We start from the raw sequence: 26,376 nt of genomic DNA, 5'->3' as shown, positions 1-26,376 counted from the left end.
TTTTGGTTTCTTGGCACATTGTTCATAGCTCTTTTTCCCCCTTCTCCTTCCATAAATGCTCAGGGTAATTCCCAATCAACCCTGCTTTAAGTCATTCCTTATCTTCTTTTATATTTCAAGCACATAGTCTTCCCCCATTAAACCGTGTCAAGAAAAAAGATACTCACAACTTTGTAAGAATCGGTCTTAATCCATTTTACTGGATTGTCTTTAGTAGAGCTGCCAGATGCTATCTTCATCCTGAAGTCTCGCCTAGGAATGTTAAAGGCAGAATGGGATGCATGTTATCTACTGAGAAAGATCTTTGTCAGAGACCAAGTAACTGCTGCGCTTCAGTGTGGCGAGAAGAACCCTACCTGGTTCTACCAACGGTGTCGGCATGGTAACAATAAATGGATTGGGGGAATGGATTTGCACTGATATAGATGGTTTCAGTCGTATTTGTCTAGAAAGAGTGGAAGACATTAGTGAGGAGAAATGTCCCAAAGACCCATACACTCGTGAGAAGACTTGTGCCAATGTGGTTTAGTGGTTTGACTATAGGACTCGAAGAGATCCAGGTTTTGTGCTTCATTCATCCATAAATAACGTTGGGCCAATAACATTTTAATGGGGAGGAACACTTCTTTTTTTTTTTTTTGGAAATTCACCATCCTCCTGACCGTGGAAACCAATTTCCAAACACCTGCCTTTGTTTTATGATGCCTTATGCCTGCCAAAAAAAGCCATAGCTGCTTCCAGGGGTCGTTTAGTAGAAAAAATAGATGGTGGAGCTCATCCAGGGACTGTTATGCAGCTGCACCTACTATTCAATGGACAAGGAGGTGGAACTCTCAGAAAGGTTCAGGAGCTATGCTCCTGTGAACTCCCACTAAATCTGAGGCCTGGCTGCTTCCATTGTCAATATGGATCCTCAAGCCGCTGCAGGCCAAGATGTTAAGCGCAGGAGCACATAAGAAGAGCCACGCTGAATGAGACCAGCATTCTGTTCACACAGTGGCCAATCAGCTTCCTCTGGGGAGCCCGCAAACAGGAGGACGGCAACAGCACCATCCTGCCTGCGCTTCCAAGCGACTGATTCAAGGAGGCACACCATCTCTGGTACCGGAAAGAGCAGATATCCATCACGATTATTAGCTGTGCATAGCCCAGTCTTCTGTGAATTTGTCCACCCCACTTTTAGAGCCTTCCAAGTTGGCAGCCATGACCACATCCTGTGGCAGAGAGTTCCCCCAGTTAATTATACACTGTGTGAAGCATTTCCTTTTGTCTGTCCTGAAGCTCCCTTTCTTCAGTTTCAGTGGGTGAACCTGGGTTCTAGTATTATGGGAGAGGGAGAAACGTTCTCCACGACCACTCTCTTTACGCAATGCATAATTTTATAAACCTCTATGCCAGGGGTGGCCGAATTGCAGCTCAGGAGCCACACGTGGCTCTTGCACACATATTGTGTAACTCTCAAAGCCCCCACTGCCCCGTCGGCCAGCTTGGAGAAGGCATTTGGCTCTTTAAATCACTTCTCCAAGCCAGGGGAACCAGCGGCTTGGAGAATGAATTTAAAGTTGTTTTCTTTCCATCTCTCCCTCCCCATCTTCCTTCCTTCCCTCAAAGATCCAATGTCCATGTCTTGTGGCTCTCAAACATCGGATGCTTATTCTATGTGGCTCTTACATTAAGCAAGTTTGGCAACCCCTGCTCTATGCTAACTCTCTTTACCCACCTTCCTCCACCCCCCAAAGCTAAACAGCCCTAAGTGTTTTAACCAGTCCTAATAGGCCATTTTTGCTATTGAGAAGTTAATTAAACTTGTTGTTGAGAAGTTAATTAAACATCCCTACTATGAATTAGATATAATCAAGTGTTTACAACATAATTGATTTATGCCCTGCCTTCTGCGGTTCCATTTGGGTTGAATGAGAAATGTGATTGGAGCTCTTCTGTTTGGTGTAGTGGTTAAGTGTGCGGACTCTTACCTGGGAGAACCGGGTTTGATTCCCCACTCCTCCACTTGCACCTGCTGGAATGGCCTTGGATCAGCCATAGCTCTGGCAGAGGTTGTCCTTGAAAGGGCAGCTGTTGTGAGATCCCTCTCAGCCCCACCCACCTCACAGGGTGTCTGTTGTGGGGGACGAAGACAAAGGCGATTGTGAGCCGCTCTGAGACTCTTCAGAGTGGAGGGCAGGATATAAATCCAATATCTTCTTCTTCTTCTTGGATTTATATCCCACCCTCCCCGCCGAAGCAGGCTGAGGGTGGCCATTTGTTTAAGGCAAATGGTATTATGCATGACCCACTGTACCTTTAAGAAGCAGGCTATCCTTTGAATACGAGAGGTTTGCCGCTCCCGCTTGTGAATGTTTAATATAATGAAGTATAATTGCTAAATTGCTATTTTAAATAGGTATTCTAATTGATCCACATGCGAACAGTTTAAAGCTGCTGTCAGGGCCGGCACATCCCTTAGGTCACCTGAGGCGGCTGCCTGGAGTACAGCCCTGAGGGGAGGGTGCCAGTTTTGGCCCTCTCACCTGCTCCCACCTCTGAGGTGAAGGAAATAGCAATCTCAGTGGTGCCTGCCATGGGGCTTATGGGCTCAGCCACTCCGCCCCTCGAGTCTGTGCTTCCCTGCTCAAATCTTTAACATAATATTTACTTCCAGTAACAAAAGAAGATGATGACTTGGATTCAGCCCTCATTTTGAGAAGGAGCTCACAGCTCTGGAACCTCTATATGTCGTTGTGCTCTTTCTTTCTTACCGCCCCTCAAAAAATACTTGCTTCCAGGCTCCATTGTTCAAACCCCCTGTGAGAATTTTGCTGAACTCTAAGATTGGACAATCTTTCTCATATTTCCCCCCACAAAAAATGGGAAAAGAACAAAAGCATATAAAGCGAACAGATGGAAATCTTCATCTTGCCATTAGGGCCCCATGGGAGAAAGTAATTTTAAAAAGACTGATGGGAGTAACGTTTTATTGTGACGATTATAACTCAAGAACTATTTTAAGGAAGATGCTGAGCTGATTTAATTTAGCACACCTTCCACTGATGTCAGGGGTGTGTGGTATATGCAAATTAGTCATTCAAATGAGTTGTGCTAATGAGCTCCAGCACCTCTTTTTCTACAAAATGACCCCTGGTTGGATTTATACCCTGCTCTTCACTTGAAGTCTCAGAGTGGCTTACAATCTGCTTCCCTTCCCCTCCTCGCCACAGACACCCTGGGAGGTAGGTGGAGCTAAGAGCTCTTTCAAGAACTGCCCTTGCAAGAATAGCTCTGAGGGAACTGTGACTGACCCAGCTGGCTTCATGAGGAGGCTCCAGCACCTCTTTTTCTACAAAATGACCCCTGGTTGGATTTATACCCTGCTCTTCACTTGAAGTCTCAGAGTGGCTTACAATCTCCTTCCCTTCCCCTCGTCGCCACAGACACCCTGGGAGGTAGGTGGAGCTAAGAGAGCTCTTTCAAGAACTGCCCTTGCAAGAATAGCTCTGAGGGAACTGTGACTGACTCAGCTGGCTTCATGAGGAGGTATCAACATAATGGGGCATCAAAAGGAAACTAAGGAGCACATAGCAGATTGTTGTCTACAGCTTTTAGGGCAGGGGTGGGGAACGTCAGTCCCGAGGGCCGTTTATGGCCCTCAAGATCACTTGGTCTGGCCGTCGGGGACTGCTGGGCCAAACTGAGTCACGTGGCAGCCTCTTTTTCTCTTTCACCAGAATGGAATGGTTTAGAAACAGATTCCAGATTGCTACAACGAGGGAAAGAAATGCCTTGTTGGATATTAGGGAGAAATTGGGAGAAAGAGAATGTCTCTTAATACTAAGAAAAATCCACTGATATTGTAGTATAATTTCCCCACATAGTACACTGTTTTTTAAGTTGATCATTTTGTATGGCCCGCAAATGTTATAAATATCCAAAATGGCCCTTGACAGAAAAAAGGTTCCCCACTCCTGTTTTAGGGGATGGTCGTTGTGTATGTATTTTACTTACTGTCGTTATCTGCAAGGAAATGTTGGGACGTGGTTTATCTCTTGCGACGAGGTCGTAGAAAGCTGCGACCAAATCTGGTACTGTATTTTTACGCTCAAGTCTGCCATCAATATTTGGGACAATGCTGAAATGGAAGATATTTGTGATTCCCTCCCTCAGAAAACTAGGAACTGGAGGTGCGAATCTTCCATCCCCCTTAGATTCAAGTATTCTTGGAAAACCGCAGCATATGTTGCAACAAAAGGGGGGGGGAAAGAAATAAACCTAAATTAATCCTTAGTTTGCCCCAAACCATGTTTTTGTTATGAATGGAGTGTTCTGGAACACAGCTGCACATCAACAACAACAAAAATCCCAACCCTAAATGCCTCTCTGAACATCGCTTTGACAAATGCAAATACTTTTCAGCATACAAAGAACTAATGACATGATGGAAGTTTGTAGCCTGTAGCTAACTGGGCCCCTTTGGGCCAGCCCCCCCCCCCCAGTGATTTTACGGGCCCTCCCCCGAGCCTCGACTCCCCCTCCCCCTGATTTCTTCATCTCCAAAGCAGCATGCCAAGTGTGGTAAAGGGAGAGGGAGGACAGTGAGTGCTAGTGAGTGGGGAGGGCCAGGACTAAGGGGTGGGCTCAGCGATCGCCTCAGCACTCAGCAGAAAGCAGTCACCGAGGGTACAGGTAAGTTCTCCTGGACCACGCTTCAGCCACCTACAAAGTAGCATGGCTGCTAAAGGAAGTGTGCGGGTGGGGGGTGGGGGGTGGGACTGGAGCAGGGCAGTGAGCACCAGTGGGTGGGGATAGGCCCAAGGCAGGCAGCAACTCTTCACTGGCTGAGCAAGGCAGTCCATTAGCGCCCCACCATGTGTGTTGCACCAAAAGGGCTTTAGCATGAAAATCACAGGTGTTTATAGCTCTGCTGTATACTGCCATGGTCAGGCCACACCTGTGTCACCCTAAGGGGTTGTGAGGGTCTCCTGAGTTTGTTGGGGGAATTAGCTAGGAGGCCCAGACAATGCGAGAGGGGGTAACAAGCAGGATCTCCACCTATGTTTACGGGGATTTTTCCCTCAGTAGAACTTTCAAATGAACCAGGCTTTTTCTTAATTAAAAAAAAACATTTAATTAATTAAATTAAAGAAATAAACATTTTAAAAATATCACTTGAAGAGCACTCCAAACACACATACAGGTTCAGAAAATAAAGGTAGTCGCATATAGAGACACGAAGGAACTTATTCTATAGGACTATATTACCTGTCCAGAGAACACAGATCCAAGTAGAAAGATGAGCAAAACGAACCAGCGTTCCATTCAAGTTTACTCAACTTTGTAGCTAGGGGTGTAAGTCTGTGGAAGTCCACACACACACACACTCTTGGACAGAGGACAGATATAACTTTGGGCAATAGCATGATCATTCCTAGAACAATGCTGTGATGGTGTGAATGAAACAATGTGTTTGAATGAGGGAAGCTTCATAGCTTTCCCATGGGTTGTGAATGCAATATAACGTTCATGTGAAAATGTCTATTGTGCTTGGTGATCTCTAATAGGACGAGAGAATTATTACAGAGCAGTATTATGGGATTAAAATGGTTTGGACTATAGACTCACATAGGATGAACAAGGTAAGGAAAATCAGACAAGGTAGGGGAATGAGTTAGTTGTACTGCCTTTTCTGGAAATTAATCTTTGGCACTGACGGATTTAAAAGAGGGAAGAGAACTGCCAAAAGCCAGACCTTTGCATCTTTAGGATCACTAGGGTTGCCAAGTCCAATTCAAGAAATATCTGGGGACTTTGGGGGTGGAGCCAGGAGACTTTGGGGGTGGAGCCAGGAGGCATTAGGGATGGAGCCAAGATCAAGGCTGTGACAAGCATAATTGAACTCCAAAGGGAGTTCCAGCCATCACATTTAAAGGGACGGCACACCTTTTCAATTCCTTCCTTCCATAGGAAATCATGAAGGATAGGGGCACCTTCTTTTGGGGCTCATAGAATTGGACCCCTAGTCCAATCTTTTTGAAACTGGGGGGGGGTATTTTGGGGAGAGGCACTAGATGCTATACTGAAGGTTTCGTGCCTCTACCCCAAAAAACAGCCCCCCCCCCAGAGCCCCAGATACCCATGGATCAATTCTCCATGATTTTCTATGGAAATAAATCTCCCTGCTCACAATATGATCCTTAGGCCCTCCCCCCACTTCAGGGTCATCAGAAAGCGGGGGGGAGGGGAGGGAAATGTCTGCTGGGAACTCTGTTATTCCCTGTGGAGATTTATTCCCATAGAAATCATGGAGAATTGATCCACGGGTATCTGGGGCTCTGGGGGGGCTGTTTTTTGGGGTAGAGGCACCGAACCTTCAGTATAGCATCTAGGGCCTCTCCCCAAAATACCCCCCAAGTTTCAAAACAATTGGACCAGGGGGTCCAATTCTATTAGTCCCAAAAGAAGGTGCCGCTATCCTTCACTATTTCCTATGGAAGGAAGGCATTGAAAAGGTGTGCGGTCCCTTTAAATGTGATAGCCAGAACTCCCTTTGGAGTTCAATTATGCTTGTCACAGCCTTGATCTTGGCTCCACCCCCAATGTCTCCTGGCTCCACCCCCAAAGTCTCCTGGCTCCACCCCCAAAGTCCCCAGATATTTCTTGAATTGGACTTGGCAACCCTAGCCCCAGCATACAACTTCCAGAGTGTGTCTGGAGACAGCGGATTTACAGGCATCATTCATTTACTTGCTATACATCTTTTTAATAATATGCTGCTTATTTAGAAGATTATTATTGACTATAACCACTGACAAACTTCCTAGTTTTTCCAGAGATCTGCATTGTCATCATCTCCTCCATTAAGAATAAGGTCAAAAAAAGAGTAGCCCTCAGAAGGGGGGGGGGAGGGCAGAGCATAAGCTTACCTGAGATGTTTCTCGCCTTTTAATTGAGCAAAGTAATGACGAGTGTTGTCAGGCAGGAAGACGTCTTCCCCCGATAAAATAATTATGAGTTTGGCTACGTTTGTGTATCGCTCATTGTATGCTGGAAAGGGAAAACAGAAAAGACTACTATCGTGGGATATGCATGACAGAAGAAGAAGAAAAAGATCGCAGATCTATACCCCTCCCTTCTCTCTGAATCAGAGTCTCAGAGCGGCTTACAATCTCCTTTATCTTCTTCCTCCACAACAGACACCCTATGAGTGAGAGAGCTCTCACAGCAGCTGCCCTTTCAAGGTCAACTCCTGTGAGAGCTATGGCTGACCCAAGACCATTTCGGCAGGTGCAAGTAGAGGAGTGGGGAATCAAACCTGTTTCTCCCAAATAAAAGTCTGCGCACTTAAGCACTACACCAAACTGGCCCTCACACTCTAATCTTAACTCGGCTTGAGCAGAATGGAGGAAGAACCATTGCATGACACAAAAGCAAATATGCTGCTCTTTCTATCAACCAGTCCTGCTGAAATCGGCTCTTCCATCCCTGCTCTTTATCTCTCCGGAAATTCTGAGTGTATTGACAAAGATAGCATTTGCTCACCCAGGGGGTCCACGAGTGAAGCCAGACGAGCAAAGCCAGGATCGTCCAACTTCTGGGTTATATTCATGTCAATGAAAGGTTTCAGCCCGTAAGACCAGCCACAATATGATCGGTATTGGTGGAGGAAATTCTGCAGGGAGTGGGGGAAAGAGACTTGGATGCCTGTGAAGTCACATTCAGCAGGACTGGATTGGGGAGTCCTGCATTTTAAGATGTCGATGTTCCAGAATAGGGTTGCCAGGTCTCCCCTGGCCACATGTAGAAAGCTGAGTGTAGGACTGCCAGATAGAAAACTGTTGGAGATTTGGGGTTGGAGCCCTGGGAGGACAGGGACCTCAGTGGGTTACAGTGCCATAAAGTCCACCCTCCAAAGCAGGAGTGGGGAACCTTTTTTCTACCAAGGGCCATATGGATATTTATAACATCATTCGCTGGCCATAAAAAATATTAACTTAAAAAACGGTGCTCTGCCAAGGGAGAATGATTCAGGGCAAATAATTGTTTTTCTATTTGAAGTCATGTAGGGAGAGTCTAATCTGGCATACACACACACACACAGAGCCTGCCACCCTAGGCAAATGCATAGGTCCAGGGCTTTTTTGCAGAAAAAAGCCCAGCAGGAACTCAGTAGGATATTAGACCACATCCCCTAATATTAGCATATTAGGTCACACACTCATTAGCATATTTGGCCACTCCATCTGGGATAATCAAGTGCAAACTGAACTGTGACAATAACTCTTCCAAGCCCTGCAGCAATTCTGGCCAGCCAGCCAGACTCGAGGGAGGCTGCCGCACAGTGCAGCTGGGCCCTCTGATCCCTGCCTGGCCCTGGGGAGGCTGCTGCACAGCGCGGCTGGGCCCCATGATCCTCGCTGGCCAGCCAGGCCCCAGAGAGGCTGCCACACAGCTTGGTTCAGCCCAGCAATCCCCAAAGGCCACACCAAGTGACCTCGAGGGCTGGGACGGGGGTTTGCCATCCCTGCTCTAAAGCATTCATTTTTCTCCAGGAGAAGTGATCTCTATCATCTGGAGTTGGGCTATAATTCTGGGGGAACCCAAGTCCTACCTTGAGGCTGGCATTCGTATTTCAGAATCAGGTCCACCAAGACAGGCCATTGATGTGACTGTTGACACCCTGGTTTACAAGCCCGGCCCAAATGGTAAGGATGCTCCTAGTGAAAGGTACACTCAGTATTTCTAGTAGGGTTGCCAATCCCCAGGTGGGGGCAGGGGATCCCCTGGTTTGGAGGCCCTCCCCCCGCTTCAGGGTCATCAGAAAGCGGGGGGAAGGGAGGGAAATGTCTGCTGGGAACTCTTATTATTCCCTATGGAGATTTATTCCCATAGAAAATCATGAATTGATCTGTGGGTATCTGGGGTTCTGGGGGGGCTGTCTTTTGGGGGTAGAGGCACCAAATTTTCAGTATAGCATATAATGCCTCTTCCCAAAATACCCCCCAAGTTTCAGAAAGATTGCACTGGGGGGTCCAATTCTATGAGCCCCAAAAGAAGGTGCCCCTATCCTTCATAATTTCCTATGGAAGGAAGGCATTGAAAAGGTGTGCTGTCCCTTTAAAAGTGATGGCCAGAACTCCCTTTGGAGTTCAATTATGCTTGTCACAGCCTTGATCTTGGCTCCACCCCTAATGTCTCCTGGCTCCATCCCCAAAGTCTCCTGGCTCCATCCCCAAAGTCCCCAGATAGTTCTTAAATTGGACTTGGCAACCCTAATTTCTAGGAGTGACACAATGTCTTCCAGTGAGCTTGGAAGCTGCCAGTCACAAACTGGCAGCTTGATGAGGAAGCCAGACACAAAATTGTGACTTTGTGGGTGGAGCCAATCACAACTGTGCAAGGCCAGATCTGGGGGCGGGGCAGAGGGGGGTGCTTGCCCCGGATGCCACTGGAGGGGGGGCACCAAATTGGGTATGGAGTCCATTCTATTATATGGGCCCATAAAGTCGAATGGGTCCATAAGGGGGCACCGTTTTTTAATTCCCCCCCCCCCTCAAAAAACATGTAGATCTGGTCCTGCAACTGTGCAAAAATCACAGCATTTCAGACAGGACCGGTAAATCCTCCAAGAGTGTACAGGGCTCTTAGTACAGGGCCTGCTGTAAGCTGCAGGAGGATTGGCTACATCAGGGGTGTGTGGCCTAATATGCAAAAGAGTTCTTGCTACAAAAAAAGCCCTACAGATGGCACAAAACATTTGCTAAACAGATCTTAAAACAAAGCCAAGAAAATGGCTCTTCATTTGTAATCAACCTACGGTTTATATAGACGCGCTCCAGGAGGATATTTGACTGCAGGTTGAATCTCACCTCAGTGAAGTTCAGAAAATCCATGGCAACGGGAATAATGGCATCAACCCTACTGTCAACTGCTGCAGTCAGCCAAGTGGTCCATCCGTTCTGCCGGGAGGGGAAAACAGGTGGAACAAAAGGTTAACATCGACATCTTGGGAATCAGTGAACTAAAATGTAATGTAATGTAATGTAATGTAAAATTTTATTTATACCCCGCCCTCCCCCGCCAGAGCAGGCTCAGGGCGGCTTACAACATTTAAAATGAACAATACAATAATAAAACATTAAGAACACATTAAAACCAATCAGTGATTAAAACATTCCTAGACTAACAGTGGCGGTAAGCATTATTAATTTAGCAGTAAACATTGGTACCATCATTAATGAACGCCTGTTTGAAGAGGGCGGTCTTGCAGGCCCTGCGGAACTGATCTAAGTTCCGCAGGGCCCGCACCTCCTCTGGGAGCTGGTTCCAGAGTTGTGGGGCTGCGGCGGAAAAGGCCCGAGTGCGGGTGCTTTGCAGTTTTACTTCTTTCGGCCCAGGGATATTCAGTTTATTTTTGCCTACTGACCTCAGTGCTCTCTGGGGCTCATATGGGGAGAGACGGTCCCTCAGGTAGGTCGGTCCTTGGCCATATAGGGCTTTAAAGGTTATGACCAGCACTTTGTACCGGATCCGGTATACAATCGGCAGCCAGTGCAGTCCGCGCAGCCCAGGCCGTATATGCCTCCATCTTGGAAGACCAAGTAGTAGCCTGGCTGCTGCATTCTGCACTAGCTGCAGTTCCCGGGTCCGGTATAGAGGCAGCCCCATGTAGAGAGCGTTACAGTAGTCCAGTCTTGAAGTGACCGTCGCATGGATCGCCATCGCTAGGTCCTGCCGCTCTAGGAAAGGGGCCAACTGCCTCGCCCGCCTCAGATGAAAGAATGCTGACTTGGCAGTGGCTGTTATCTGGGCCTCCATTGATAATGAAGGCTCCAGTAAAACACCCAGGCTCTTCACCCGTTGCGCCGTCTTCAGTGGCGCCCCGTCAAAGGCCGGGAGAGATATTTCCTTCCCCAGAGTGCCACGACCCACCTGGAGAACCTCTGTCTTCGCTGGGTTCAACTTCAGCCCGCTCAGTCTGAGCCACGTTGCAACAGCCTGCAAAGCCCGGTCCAGGTTCCCCGGGGCGGAGGCGGGCCGGCCGTCCATTAGTAGATAGAGCTGGGTGTCATCTGCATATTGATGGCAACCCAGCCCAAATCTCCGGGCAATCTGGGCGAGGGGGCGCATATAGATGTTGAATAACATCGGGGAGAGAACTGCTCCCTGGGGCACCCCACAATCTAGTGTGCGCCTCTGGGATCGCTCACCCCCAATTGCCACCCTCTGTCCCCGACCCATGAGGAAGGAGGAAAGCCATTGTAAGGCCAGCCCCTCTACCCCTATGTCGGCGAGGCGGTGAATCAGCAGCTGATGGTCGACTGTATCAAATGCAAAATGGATGGGAATGGGTAAATTTAACTCAGAGGATCACTACATCTATTACTATGGGCAAGAGTCCCATGGGAGAAATAGTATGGCCTTTATAGTTAACAATAGAATGAGGAAGGCAGTAATGGGATACAATCTCAAAAGTGACAGAATGATCTCGGTCCATATCCAAGGCAAACCATTCAATATCACCGTAATCCAAGTCTATGCCCCAACCACTGACGAAGAGGCTGAAGTGGACCAGTTCTATGAAGATCTACAACACCTTCAAGAACTAACACCAAAAAGAGATGTCCTCCTCATCACAGGGACTGGAATGCCAAAGTAGGAAGTCAAAAGGTAACCAGGACAAGTTTGACCTTGGAGAACAAAATGAAGCCGGGCATAGAGTTTTGTCAAGAGAACAAGCTGGTCATAGCAAACACCCTCTTCCAACAACCTAAAAGGTGACTCTACACATGGATATCACCTGATGGTCATGCCACACACCGTATACCTACCATGGCAATACCTGCCAATGTGAACTTTGTAATGTTCATCTGGAATGTTTCCATCACGTAGTCCGTGATAGTGTCCATGGCTCTCACAGCAGCCTGTAGAGACAAAACAAGAGAATAGCCTCCTTGGGGTGGGGAGCAAAAGATGATTGCAAAGAGGTAGCATATATGGCCCGTCTCTTATGATATAAGGAAAACACCATCCCTAAGACTTTCAGTGTAGGACCCCGTGTTATGTAATCCTCTGGTCCTCTGGAGTTAATAACTAAGCTAACCCTCTGGAGTTAAGAACCAAGTTGTTAGAAGAACAGACTGGTAATGTCTCTTGCTAAGTCCTCCAAGACTACAAACATAATAGAGCAAGCTTGATAGCTAGGAAAACATCAGTCTCCTTCCTGTCTACTTTCACTCACCCTCTCTAACCAATAGAATGTAGTCTCATGGAACTTTCCTCCTCTTTGTTCTCCTCCTCTTCCTTCTTATTCTTTCCTGCATGCATCAAGAGGAACAGCATGATATGTCTCCTCCTGATTTGAACCAAGCAGATGGCCTACTATCAATCCAAAGCCATCCATAGTTAGTTAGAATAGATAGTCGCTCTTTCTCTCCACTACACTTATATGTTAAGTTTCTTTAAATAAATCCAGTAGTATTGATTTCTTAACATAAAGCAAAGGCTCTCTGTGCAATTTATGAGACAGTGCTGGTAATCATTAGACTAGGCCACGCTGCTGCGTTGAAGCTCAGAAAGAGCACTGTGCTAAGTGAAGTTAAGGATGGCTGCCTGACCAGTCCAGCCATCCTCAACCAGACCCAACACAAGCTAATAAAAATGGAACAAATGTTCAGAAGTCAGACCATTATTGTTCATTAACTAGGACGAAACCATTTGACATTTTCTCTTGAAATGCCAGGGACTTTAAATCCTTGCACATCTCGATCATTGGAATATGTCATCATGGCCCTACTACATGTTCCTCCTGGAGTCTCTGGACATGTTCACTTTTTATCTTAACCTTATTCCTTCCTGCCCATAATACAAGATGATTTGAAGAAATTAAGAGCAGCAGGTGGCTCCAGTTTTCATCACAATATAATAGTGGGCCACATCTCTCTTAGGTCCAAGCAGTCCAAGTTGAAGTTCAGTGGCCACTGTCTTCTCACCTTTTTCTCTGGTAGTTAAGGTGACTAATAGTGTTCCCCCTACTGCACCGATTCCTTCCTTCCTTCCTTCCTTCCTTCCTTCCTTCCTTCCTTCCTTCCTTCCTTCCTTCTGGAAGTGGAGGTAGCAGTCACATGACTTGGGTCCTCAGTGCCTCCTGATGCCTCATATGATATAGACTGTTCATGTGATAAACTGTTCAAATGGTCTAGCCATATAACATGGAGTTTAAGCAAATGTGTCCTCCTATTCCACCCCTGAACACAATTATCAGCAGATGCACAGCATAGAAAAGCCACCCCCAATATGCTGCCCATGGGTGTCATAGCACCTGCTGACACCTTTCTTGGCACCTGCCAAGTTGTTTTAGAAACTGGGCATGGCCACATTAAGCTTTTTTTCAAGCAAGGTCTCTGATTGGCCATTGAAGTTTTGATTGACTTTGCAGATATTTAAATGACTGCTGTGGCATCAGCACCTGTTGCAAAACAACCATCTTCACTGCGCAGATGAAGGTAAGCTAAGGTAGCCATTTTTTTGTGGCTGGCTCCACCTCCTGCAGCAGCCATTTTGTGACAGTTATTTTGTGGTTGTGCCCACCATTCTGTGTCAGAAATCCAAAGGTGCACACAGGCTCAAAAAAAAGGGGGGGGGGAATCCCTGACTTAGAAGGACAGAGAAATACAAGTACTCAGGGCTTTTTTGAGTAGAAACACACAGGAGCACAGTTCCGGCTGGTTTGGTGTCAGGGGGTGTGACCTAATATGCAAATGAGTTCCTGCTGGGCTTTTTCTTAAAAAAAAGGCCCTGCAAGTACTTATGAAAGAAAGAAGGATAGATTCCCTGGATGCAATAGCCAGCCTTCAAGGACACAAAGGAAAAAGTTACCTTGACCATCGGGAACTGCACAAGCATCTCTGGTGATACAGAAGAGTCATTGATAAACCTCCACCACGAGTATGCCATTATATCATAATTTTTAATATTCTCCCGGCCTAAGGGGTGTTTCTGAAACAAAAAAGAATGAAAGGAACAGACAGCCGAGATCACCTTTGGCAGAAGAAACTGGCTGCTCCTAATTGAATAGTTAACTGGACACTGGGCTTTCATCAGAAATATAGTTGCCAGCAAACCCCACCACCTGGCCCTTTTTTGAATTGAAACTAAAAAAACAGACGTGTTGAAGTATTGTGGGTGAAGCCCTTCCATACTTATATAGAAGGTGAGTGGTTGAATGGGAACCGGTGTCAGCAGAGCCAAGAACCTGCAGAGAGACAGTAGTCCCTTTCCTTGTGAATAGAAAATGAGCTCTCAGCCTATTGACTGGAGAAGTCTTTTCAATAAAAAAACAAGACATCCTGAACTGACAAGAAAGAGTCTTTACTGATGCCTAGAATCAGGGGTCATTCTGTAGAAAAATAAGTGGTGGAGCTCATCTAGGGATTGTTATGCAGCTGCACCTACTATTCAATGGACAAGGAGGTGGAACGCTCAGAAAGGTTCAGGAGCTGTGCTCCTGTGAGCTCCCACTGAATCAGAGGCCTGCGTAGAATTCAACCAATTGCTGCTTGAGATCCTACAAGCAGGACACAGAAGACCCCCACCCCTTCACACATTGTTCCCACCAGCTGTGTAGAAGCTGAGGCTGAGAGGGTGTGACTGGCAAGATCACCCAATTCAACCTTGAGTCTGCCAGCTCTTAGTCTGGCACTACAACCACCACAGCACTGGATTGTGAATCTATTGCCCATCAGCTTTATTTTGGGTCTCTGTATGCTAGCGTACTGGAAAAGAATCTTCAAAGTCCCTTGGGCTGCAAGAAGATCAAGTCAGTCAGTCCTAAGGGAAATCAACCCTGGCTGTTCCCTGGAAGGTCAGATGCTGAAGTTGAAGCTCAAATACTTTTGCCACCACTTCTCCACTCCCTGGAGAAGATCCTGACGCTGGGAAAGACAGAAGGCAAAAGAAGAAGGGGATGGCAAAAGATGAGATAGCTGGACGGCATTACTGAAGGAACTAACACAAATTTGAGCAGACTTTGGAGGATGGTGGAAGACAGCAGGGCCTGGCGTGTCTTGGTCCATGGGGTCACAAAGAGTCGGACTCGACTGTGCGACTGAACAGCGTAATAGAAGAGGAAGATAATGCTGTCTTCTGTATCATTTTCTTCCCCAGGCCTTATTTTCAAGCCATTTTCTTAACCCATCAGGTCCTTTTTAACTGGGGCTTTTTTTTTTGTAGCAGGAGCTCCTTTGCATATTAGGCCACACACCTCTGATGTAGCCAATCCTTGAAGAGCTTACAGGGCTCTTAGTATGGGGTCTACTGTAAGCTCTAAGAAGATTGGCTACATCAGGGAGGTGTGGCCTAATATGCAAAGGCGTTCTTGCTACAAAAAAAGCCCTGTACCTTAACCTTTATTCCCAGGAATGGTGCTCCAAACCTTTCATCATAACATACCATGATTCAGAGTCATAGAATCATAGAGCTGGAATGGACTTCCAGGGTCATCTTGTCCAACCTCCTGCACAATGCAGTAAATTCACAAATTCCTCCCCCCCACCACACACACACCCAGTGACACCTGCTCTATGCCCAGAAGATGCCCCCCCCCCCAAATAACCCCTCCAGAATCCCTTCCAAAACTGGCGTGGAGAAAAATTGCTTCCTGACCCAAAAGTGGTGATCAGCATTTGCCAGTGTGTGTAAGAAAGGGCCACAAGAACTAAGCAGTGATGTAACCCTTCCTGCTCTACTCATGATCTGCCTAAGTTCACAGAATCAGCATTGCTGACAGAGTCATGAACTGGGCTGGCAAAGTACAAAGAGTGGTATCCTATGAGAAAGAACCCCATACTAGATGTTCTAGTAATGGCAAACAACAAGAGAGTCTAACCACTCTGAAACACCAGCATTTTTCTCTGCAGAGGAAGGGACAATGGTTTCTGCCAATTCTTCCTTCTCATTCATTCATTCATTCATTCATTCATTCATTCATTCATTCATTCATTCATTCACTCACTCACTCACTCACTCATTCACTCACTCACTCACTCACTCACTGAAACATCAGCATTTTTCTCACTCACTCACTCACTGAAACATCAGCATTTTTCTCACTCACTCACTGAAACACCAGCATTTTTCTCTGCAGAGGAAGAGACAAAAGTTTCTGCCAGTTCTTCCCTCCCATTCATTCATTCATTCATTCATTCATTCATTCACTCATTCCCTTATTTATTCCGTTTGTATCTCGACCTCATTGCAAGCAGATTCAGGGCAGCTTCCATCATCTACAAACACACTGTTACTGAGGATTTGCTGACACTCAGCTGATGATTCTTGATTAGTATAAGTTTAAAATAAGTTTAAAATACAGTTAAACATTACATTAAATTACACTGGCATTTATTAATTCAATTATCAATTTTAAACAATCACATTTAGAGATAGTTCTGGCTGTTGCTTTTTCTTAAGTTGCAATGACAGGGGTTGAACCTGGGACCTTCTGGCTGGCAAGGGGAGGCCATTCCATTGAGCTCCAACCCCTCTCTCCAAACCCTTTCATTACTCTGAACTCTGTATTCATTGTGGCCTCTGTAATCAGTGTTGCTTTATTGCCTGGAGTTTTGTAGTGAAATCCAAAACTGCCACATACAGGGGGGTTTTTTGGTAGCAGGAGCTCCTTTGCATATTAGGCTACACCCCCCCGATGTAGCCAATCCTCCCGGAGCTTACAGTAGGCCCTGTGCTAAGAGCCCTATAAGCTCTTGGATGACTGGCTACATCAGGGGATGTGGCCTAATATGCAAAGGAGTCCCTGCTACAAAAAAAAAAGCCCTGCTCTAACTCCCAGGAAGGTGTTTGGCATTGCTCTGTTGGACTGGAAGACCCAGGTTCAAATCCCCACCCATGAAGGGTTGTTGAGATGAGAGAAGAGTCATGTATATGTGATGGTCCATGTAAGAACCAACGACATGGCCATGAACACCATAGAAAGCAGGGCTTTTTTTGTAGCAGGAACTCCTTTGCATATTAGGCCACACACCCCGATATAGCCAATCCTCCTGGAGCTTACAATAGACCCTGTATTAAGAACTCTGTAAGCTCCAGAAGGATTGGCTACATCAGGGGGTATGACCTAATATGCAAAGGAGTTCCTGCTACAAACAAAAAGCCCTGGCTAGAAAGCGTTAAGGTTGACTATGAAGCCCTCAGGAGGAAGCTGAAGGGAATGGGGGCGCAGGTGGTGTTCTCTTCCATCCTTCCTGTCATAGGAAGGGGAATACAATGAGAATAGACAATTTAATGGAGGTAAAATGCTGACTGTGTTGGTGGTGCTGGCAGGTGCGATTTTGATTGTGGGACCACGGGCTAGGTTTTTTGAATGATAACCTACTAGCACACGATGGACTTCATCTTTCAAGGTCGGGGTAGAAGGTGTTTGATGGAAACCTGGAGAGATTCGTAAAAAGGGCTTTAAACTGACACCATGAGGAGAAGGAGATGGCCAACACAGGGATTTAAATGAAGAACAAGAGAGGCCCACCTAAGAGGGCCAGATCTAATGGAACCAAACATGTGAGACTTCAAGTGTGTATGTACCAATGCCCAAAGCTTGGGCAATAAGAAAGAAGAGCTTGAGCTTCTAATGCAGACAGAAGGATGTAATTTAGTAGGCATTAGCAGGGCTCCATCCGCCCCTTTTCTGAGGGAATGCGATAGAATGGAGTTCTGGAACCTCTTCATTCTTTTATCTGAATGGAGGTACATATCCAGTGGGGTGATGCAGGGCTCAGTTCTAGGCCCGGAACTTTTCAATATTTTTTTTTATAAACAACCTAGATGAGGGTGTGGAGGGGCTACTCATTAAATTTGCAGATGACACCAAATTGGGAGGGTCAGCCAACACATCAGAGGATGGAGACATGATTCAATGAGATCTGAACATAGAAAAAGTGGTAGCAAGTAAAAAAAAAAAAAGAAGTGTAATTTAACAAGGATAAGTGCCGAGTTCTAAAGGTAAAGGTAGTCCCCTGTGCAAGCACCAGTCGTTTTCGACTCTGGGGTGATGTTGCTTTCACAACATTTTCATGGCAGACTTTTTGCGGGGTGGTTTGCCATTGCCTTCCCCAGTCATCTACACTTTCCCCCCAGCAAGCTGGGGACTCATTTGACCGACCTCGGAAGGATGGAAGGCTGAGTCTGCCTCAAGCCGGCTACATGAATACCCAGTTTCTGCTGGGGATTGAACTCAGATCGTGAGCAGAGGGCTCTGACTGCAGTACTGCAGCTTTACCACTCTGCACCACAGGGCATCTTGATAAATGAGAAACACACATAGTAGATGGGGGATACATCTCTGGGTAGCACTGTGTATTAATAAGACCTTAGAGTACAGGTGGACTGTAAGTTAAAATGACCAGCCAACATAATGCGGCAACAAAAAAGGCTAATGTGATCTTGTGTGTGTGGGGGGGGGGGAATCAACACAGATAACATCCAAATCAGAAGATGTCATAGCCCCACTCTACACTGTATCGGTCAGGCTGCACCTGGAGTACTGTATGCAGTTCTGGAGGCCTCACTTCAAGAAGGAGGTGGACAGAGTGGAGCAGGTGCAGAGGAGAGCGACAAGGATGGTCAGGGGCCTGGAGACCAAGACCTGTATGGAAAGTCTGAAGGATTTGGGAATGTTCAGTCTGGAGAAGAGGAGGTCGAGAGGGGACAGGATAGCCCTCTTGAAGTATTTGAAAGGGTGCCACTTAGAAAGTCAGGGAGCTATTCCTGTTGGAGGCGGAGGATAGAAGTTACAAGAATGGGCTTAAATGAAAGGTGGGAAGGCACCAGAGGGATATATGGGAAAACTTTTTTTACAGTAAAAGTTGTTCAATGGTGGAATCAACGACCGTGGAGGATGGTGACTTCCCCTCAATGGCAATGTTTAAGTAGTGGCTGGACCAGACCTCAGATTCAGCAGCAGCTCACAGGAGCACAGCTCCTGAACCTTTCTGAGGGTTCCCCCTCCTCCTCCTCACCTTGTCCATTGATAGTAGGTGCAGCTGCATAGCAAACCCTGGACGAGCTCCACCTAGGGTTGCCAAGCCCAATTCAAGAAATATCTGGGGGTTTGGGGGGTGGAGACTTTGGGGGTGGAGCCATAAGCAAAGTTGTGACAAGCACAATTGAACTTCAAAGAGAGTGCTGGCCATCACATTTCAAGGAACCGCTCACCTTTTAAATGAATGCCTTCCCTACATTAGAAATAATGAAAGATAGAGGCACCTTCTTTCAGAGCTCATAAAATTGGACCCCCTTCTCCAATCTTTTTGAAACTTGGGGAGTATTTTGAAGAGAGTCATCAGATGCTATGCTGAGAATCTAGTGCCACCATCTCAAAAAACGGCCCCTTCAGAGCCCCAGATACCCCCAGATCATTATACCCTATGAGAATCGATCGCCATAGGGAATAATGAAGTGCCCAGCAGACATTTCCTTCCCATCCCCCCACCCCCCCCCATTTCTGATGACTCTGAAGCAGGGTATTGGCATCCCTACTCACCAGTTGCTGAACTTCCAACTTCTTCAAAGTAACACAGAGCAACCAAAGGTTCAAGTTTACCTTTTCTATGCAAAGGACCTCTGAAAAGATTGTGCAACCAACGGAGGGTCTGAGCTGCTTTCACAACCACTGGGAGCAGCCATGTTCTTCTGCCTACTCCCCCCCCCCTCGCCCCCATTCAGCCTTAAAGACACAACCACACCATCCATTCAGCCTTAAAGACACAGACACCATCCTAAGAGGAAGCCTTTCCAAGCCTCCAGAGGTGAAAAGGCACATGGTGGGTGTGCAGGCGGGGCTTCTCCCCGCTGGTCAGCTGACTGGGAGTTGGAAGGAGCCTGGGAAAGCAGGAGAACCCCCGCTGGGACCTGGGGATTGGCAAGCCTAGCTCCACCACCAATTTTTCCTACAAAGCGACCCCAGGGCTGGACAAACCCTTTTCAGAGATGCTTCAGGCTGATCTTGCACTGAGCAGTGGGTTGGACTAGGCTAGATGGTCTGTATGACCCTTTCCAACTCTGTGATTCTATGATTCTGTGACCCTGACTTCCTTCAAGGAAGGAGAGGGGGATTGCAAGAAATAAATAGATAAACAGGTATATCTTTCTTGGGTGCATGCATCTCACAGGCCTCAGTTCTCACACTGGGGGAACCCTTGGCAAAAACAATAGCATCCCTACAATAGTATGGGTAGTTTGTGGTTACTCAGCGGCTTATTTTACGTACAGTTTCAATCTGACTGCTAAGTACAGCAGCGAAAACCTTCCAAGCAATTCACTCAGAAATGTTTCAGGTGGTATTTCTCCGGAGCTGACTATGAGGAGGCAGGATTCCCCATATTTCAATTTTGTGGGATAAAGAATAATCAGTTCATGTGACCAAACCGCTTTGTCCACTTCAGTTTCTGGAAAGAGTAACACAGAACTCAGAACATAGCTCCCCGGTATTCCCTCTGACCACACCCCATGAGACCTAATTTTACACTCTAGGTATGAGCAAACACCATGAAATCATATTCTTTTCTCACTTCACGTTGGAACCTTCCTGCCTCTACAAGGAAAGCAGCTTAGATTAGGCCTTGTCTTTATCTAACTCTAAAATTCTAGATTTCTCTTACACATTTCCCCTCACCACTACCTTTATATACTTCCTTTAGTTCTTTTATTGTTCTTCCTTATATTCTAACTCATATATGCTATACTTTCCCTCAGACGAGAATGTCCCTTCATGTTCAGGGCTTCTTTTCTATATCTTACCACTTTTCTCCTTTGCCTCCCTCTCTCTCTCTCTCTTTGGAGACCAACGGAGGATCAACGCTTTTCCACACTTTTGAAGTGCTCCTACGTAATATTTTCTTCTCTCACCAGATGGTGGAGGTGGAACCCTCGGACGCTATTCTGACTGATGAAGAGTCAGAGTGTCTGCAGCTGCGAATGCCATGTACTTTTCAGCCAGGGTCGACATTCCTTCATGGCTTGTTTGTGCCGTCCATCTTGACAGAGCCCAGCAGTAGCCGAATGACAGGCCAAGAAGTGCTGCTTGCTGGTAGAGCATGCCAGTCCTTCAGGGCTGTCAATAGCTGGCGGCAACCATTTTGGAGGCTCAGAGTCCGCATCCACTCCATTCCTTCCACAACAACTGGCCCTGGCAATGGCTTGGCAGTGACAGAGATGCCTGTTCAGTGTACCAGATGGAGTAGGGTCATCACAAAGCTGCCCTACTCTGTGGTAAATCTTCAGGAGCCACATGTGACTCTTTCACACATGTTGTGTGGTTCTCAAAGCCCCCACCACCCCATCAGCCAGCATAAAGAAAGCATCTCTCTCTTTGAATTGCTTCTCCAAGCCAAGTCAACCAATAGTCTGGAAAATGTATTTAAAGTTAAAGTTGCCTTCTGGAAGGGAGGTGGAGCAAAGCCTTGTCATCGTGCTCTCTCTTAAGAGCAGGGTTTTTTGTGTTTTTTTTAGCAGGAACGCACAGGAACACAGTTCTGGCTGGCTTGGCACCAGGGGGTGAGGCCTCATATGCAAATGAGTTCCTGCTGGGCTTTTTCTACAAAAAGCCCTGTGCTGAACAATGGTGATGTCAGGGGGTGTGGCCTAATATGAAAATGAGTTCCTGCTGGGCTTTTACTACAAAAAAAGGCCCTGCTTAAGCGAATATTTTACTGAGATTCCTACGTTAAAGCAGGTAAGGAGGAGGTTGATGTCACTTTTCTGAGCATACGGGGAGGCAGGGGCAGCAGGCAGGCCACCTTCTGTCCCCCTGGTGTGCTTAGAGGAGAGACGCCAGCCTCCCCCTTACCTGCCTTGAGGTGGGAATCTCAGTGAAGCATTCTCTTAAGAGAGCCCACAACAATGAGGCTTTGCTTCCCCCTCCCTTCTGGTTCTGGAAGCGAGGGGGAAGCAAAGCCTCAGCATTGTGCACTCTCTTAAGAGAACGCTTCTCTGAGATTCCCACCTCAAAGTGGGTAAGCGGGTGGCTGGCGTCACTCCTTTGAATGCATCAGGGAGTGGGGGGGGGGAATTAGGCATCTGTCTGGGGTACTGGGAGGCGGGAGCCCAATTCTGCGGACCCCTTCCCAGCGCCCTAGGCAAATGCCTAATATGCCTAGTGGGTGATCCGGCCCTGTGACCAAGTCACTGTTGCTTTTTCTACCCTACCTCACCCTGTCGCAATGCCACCCCTTGGAATTTGGCAACTCTATCCAAATACCCCCCGAGCAATCCTTCCTGCAGTCTAAGGAATCTTCCTCCAACTTAAGTGGCTCTGCCCCGGCAGATCACCTTTCTTTGGCAGCAGGAAGCCTCTAAACTTTGTTCAGAAGGCCAACAAAATGCTGACACTTGCAACCTGTCACATTGTGGAAAGAGCCATCTTCTGCCCCAGCAAAAGCCAGGAACAACAGCCTCATAACACCTTTTTGTAAGGTCTTTTGGGAGCATCAGTTGCCAGTCTCCAGGTGGGAGCTGGTGTTCCCCTGGAATCTTGTCTCCAGAGATGAATTGCCCTGGACAAAAGGGATGCTTTGGAAGGTGGTCTTGATGGCATTCTACCCCACTGAGGTTCCTGTCCTCCCCAGGCTCCATCCCTCAATCTCCAGGAGTCCCCCAACCTGGAGTTGGCAACTCAGTGGCACCTTTAAGACCCACAAAGTCCACACACAACTCAATCTCAGTCTCTGTCCTTGATGTAGTTTGTGCATGCATGGTATCTCTCTCTCTCTGTATAGAAGGAAGGAATTTAGATATTTCCATGGACAATCTAGTATGCCCCTAATTTCAGTCATTCTTGGCAAGTCCAACAGTAGTAGTTGTTGATGATGATGATGATGATCAGGGCCGGATTAACAATTAGGCCAAGTAGGCATTAGCCTATGGGCCCCCACACCTTTAGGGGGCCCAGTCCGGCTCCCTCTTCATTCCACCCTTCTGCTTGCAGCCCTCCCAGCCTGCATGCACAGCCAGCAACTGAGCCGCTCTTTGCTCCAATTGCCTAGTGCGACTGCTGCTGTCGTCGTTGCCAAGCTCGCCTCTCTGTGCCTCTGCCCTGTAGCTTTGTCAAAGGGGCTTTTGAGAAGGGGCCTGCAGGCTGCCACGGGGGCTGTGGGTGGTGGTGGGATGCTCTGACTATGAGATAATTTGCCAGGGAAGCCCCCCGAGATTTTGACTGCCTAGGGGTCTCCACAGGGTCTAATCCGGCACTGATGATGATATTGAAATTATATCCCTCCTTCCACTCCGAATCTCAGAGCGGCTCACAATCTCCTTTATCCTCTCCCCCCACAACAGACACCTTGTGAGCAATGTTCCCTCTAAGCTGCAGAGTCTTGTGAGCAAAAATTCTACTTTGTGAGCTACTGGTATTAAAGTTGTGAGCTACTGCATACATTATTGTGCTCTGGGGCTATTTTTCCTGAGCTAAGACAAAAATGTGTGAGCTGGAGGTTAAAAATCTGTGAGCTAGCTCACGCTAACTCTGCTTAGAAGGAACACTGCTTGTGAGGTAGGTGGGACTGATAGAGCTCTCCCAGAAGCTGCCCTTTCAAGGGTAACTCTGCGACAGCTATGGTTAACCCAAGGCCATTCCAGCAGCTGCAAGTGGAGCAGTGGGGAATCCAACCCACTTCTCCCAGATAAGAGTCTGCACACTTAATCGCTACACCAAACTGGCTCTCAGTTGGAAAGAACGCAACTTTTCCACTCATTTTACTGCTCAGCAAGAGGTTTATGGGGATTCAAAGAGTGGAGGGCAGGGTTCCTTGACCTCCTCCTCCACTCTACAGTGACACATTTGATAAAGCTTTTATCCATGGGGGCTCCTAACCAATGTTCCCTCTAAGCTGCAGAGTGTTGTGAGCAAAAAGTCTACTTTGTGAGCTACCGGCATTGAAGTTGTGAGCTACTGGCACTGAGGTTGTGAGCTACTGCAGAAATGAGTGTGCTCTGGAGTCATCCTTCCTTAGCTAAGACAAAAATGTGTGAGCTGGAGGCTAAAAATCTGTGAGCTAGCTCACGCTAACTCAGCTTAGAGGGGAACAATGCCCCTAACTCTCCAGCACCATCTTTTTGGCACTGGCAGACGGCTCCTGTGAAGTCAAAGGAAGGGAAGATCTGCCTATTCCAGTGCTTTGATACTGCATAAGTCCAAGTCTCTTAATGGTCGTTTTCGCACTCACCTTCCGCCGGCACGACCCCCCTCTTCACCGCGCAGGATCTGCGCGGATTTCGCACTAAACGCTGCGGAGCAGCCAGAAAAGCCGGAAGCTCCCGGCGCAAAAGCCGCACAAACGCCAAACTGCTTTTTGGCGGTTTCAGTTTGAGCGGCTTTTGCGCCGGGAGCTTCCAGCTTTTCTGGCTGCTCCGCAGCGTTTAGTGCGAAATCCGCGCAGATCCTGCGCGGTGAAGAGGGGGGTCGCGCCGGCGGAAGGTGAGTGCGAAAACGACCAATGAGTCACTCCCAAACAAAAGGAGTGATTATGTCAGTGTCTTTCAGCAAGTCCAATGTGATGCCCTCCTCCCCTCCATCCAAAAGCCATGAGAATTCCCCACCCTCCACTGCTACTTACCATCCAGCCACTTTTGTGAGGTCATATTGATGTAATGAAAGTTGGCACGTTCTGTAGTGTAAAGTCCTGGTTCCTCCTTCACAAAGGTATATTCATAGTGAGGGTCAGGGCGGTTCACAAATTCCTCCAGTGCCTTCAGGTCCTCCATCAACTGAACGTTGGGCAAGAAGGATGCCAAGAGGAAAAAGGTGAGAGGATGCATGTCCCACCACCTAGCCAGACGCTCTGCCTGCTCTTTCCTGGGAAACCTCTCCTTGCCAATGACGAGAGGTAGGTTCGCTGTCTATTGTTTGTGCCACGAGGGAAGAGCGTTTTGCTGGCATAGTCTTTGGAAGGAATGCCACGCTGAACACTGTTGTTCTCTTTAAATACTCATTCAGCCACCTTGGGCTGAAACACAGGAACGGTGATGACATAATCATCTCATGAGCTCAAGGGAGGAGCCAGGCATCTAACTAGGATTTCAATATCCAACAAACCCTAAAGAGGACTAGAAAGCGTCTTCTATATGAATATAACCACTTGAGCACCCTTGATCTGTCTATCTCTCATTGGCAGGTGTAACTCATCAGAAAGTAAAGCTAGAAGTCTCAAAACTGTAGCACCCAAAATGAAGAAAATGGGAACATCCCAAAACAGGTTCTCTCCACAATATATATATATATATTTTCTATTTGCATAGAAAGCAGGAAGAGAATAAGGCCAGTGGGTAGGTAGGAGAAAAAAAGAAGAACAAAGCACAAGGGAGAGCAGTTGAGTTCAACTTTTAGGCCCCAGACATATTTTGCAATAAGATTCATCAGTGGATCCAATAAAACAAAGTTAAAATTGATACGCATCTATCAATACAGAGTAACAATATTAAATCATTTAGAATACACATAAAAATAACAATTTAAAAGATTTTTCTAGTGAACATTCAAAGACATAAGAACATAAGAGAAGCCATGTTGGATCAGGCCAATGGCCCATCCAGTCCAACACTCTGTGTCACACAGTGGCCAAATATACACACACACACACACTGTGGCTAATAGCCACTGATGGACCTCTGCTTCATATTTTTATCTAACCCCCTCTTGAAGCTGGGTATGCTTGTAGCCGCCACCACCTCCTGTGGCAATGAATTCCACATGTTAATCACCCTTTGGGTGAAGAAGTACTTCCTTCTATCCGTTTTTAACCCAACTGCTCAGCAATTTCATCGAATGCCCACGAGTTCTTGTATTGTGAGAAAGGAAGAAAAGTACTTCTTTCTCTACTTTCTTCATCCCATGCATTATCTTGTAAACCTCTATCATGTCACCCCACAGTCGACTTTTCTCCAAGCTAAAGAGCCCTAAGCGTTTCCTAACGGTAAGAGCAGTTCAGCAATGGAGTCGGTTACCAAAGGAACCAGATCCTGGTGGGTAGCCATGGTGGTCTAAAGCAAGAGAATGAAGTTAAGAGTCCAATGGCACCTTTAAGACTAGCAGGATTGCATTCAGGGTGTGAGCTTTCATGTGTCACACACACTTCATCAGACATTGGAATGGAATGGAATTAACGATCCTACATATAGAGTGTGGCCAGGGCTTTTTTTGTAGCAGGAACTCCTTTGCACATTGGGCCACACACCCCTGATGTAGCCAACCGTTCAAGAGCTTACAGTAGGCCCTGTACTAAGAGCCCTGTATGCTCTTGGAGGATGGGCTACATCAGGGGTGTGTGGCCTAATATGCAAAGGAGTTCCTGCTACAAAAAAAAGCCCTGAGTGTGGGTAACGAAT

General features: G+C 47.0%; 1 protein-coding gene across 1 annotated transcript; it reads right to left on the bottom strand.

The window, feature by feature from the left end:
• Positions 1–1,133: 1,133 nt before the first annotated feature.
• On the bottom strand, positions 1,134–24,810 carry LOC132569137 (autocrine proliferation repressor protein A-like). Its single transcript, XM_060235320.1, has 10 exons — positions 24,609–24,810; positions 20,267–20,444; positions 14,194–14,242; positions 13,867–13,986; positions 11,820–11,912; positions 9,858–9,947; positions 7,531–7,660; positions 6,915–7,035; positions 4,000–4,099; positions 1,134–1,214 (listed from the first exon to the last, which is right to left on the bottom strand). The coding sequence occupies exons 1-10, from the start codon at positions 24,808–24,810 to the stop codon at positions 1,134–1,136; spliced, it is 1,164 nt and encodes a 387-aa protein (XP_060091303.1).
• Positions 24,811–26,376: the final 1,566 nt, after the last annotated feature.

This window comes from Heteronotia binoei, chromosome 3, assembly GCF_032191835.1.
Source record: "Heteronotia binoei isolate CCM8104 ecotype False Entrance Well chromosome 3, APGP_CSIRO_Hbin_v1, whole genome shotgun sequence".
Taxonomy (NCBI): Eukaryota; Metazoa; Chordata; class Lepidosauria; order Squamata; family Gekkonidae; genus Heteronotia; species Heteronotia binoei.
The sequence above is the reverse complement of the archived record's forward strand: the minus strand, read 5'-3'. Positions and strand labels throughout refer to the sequence as shown.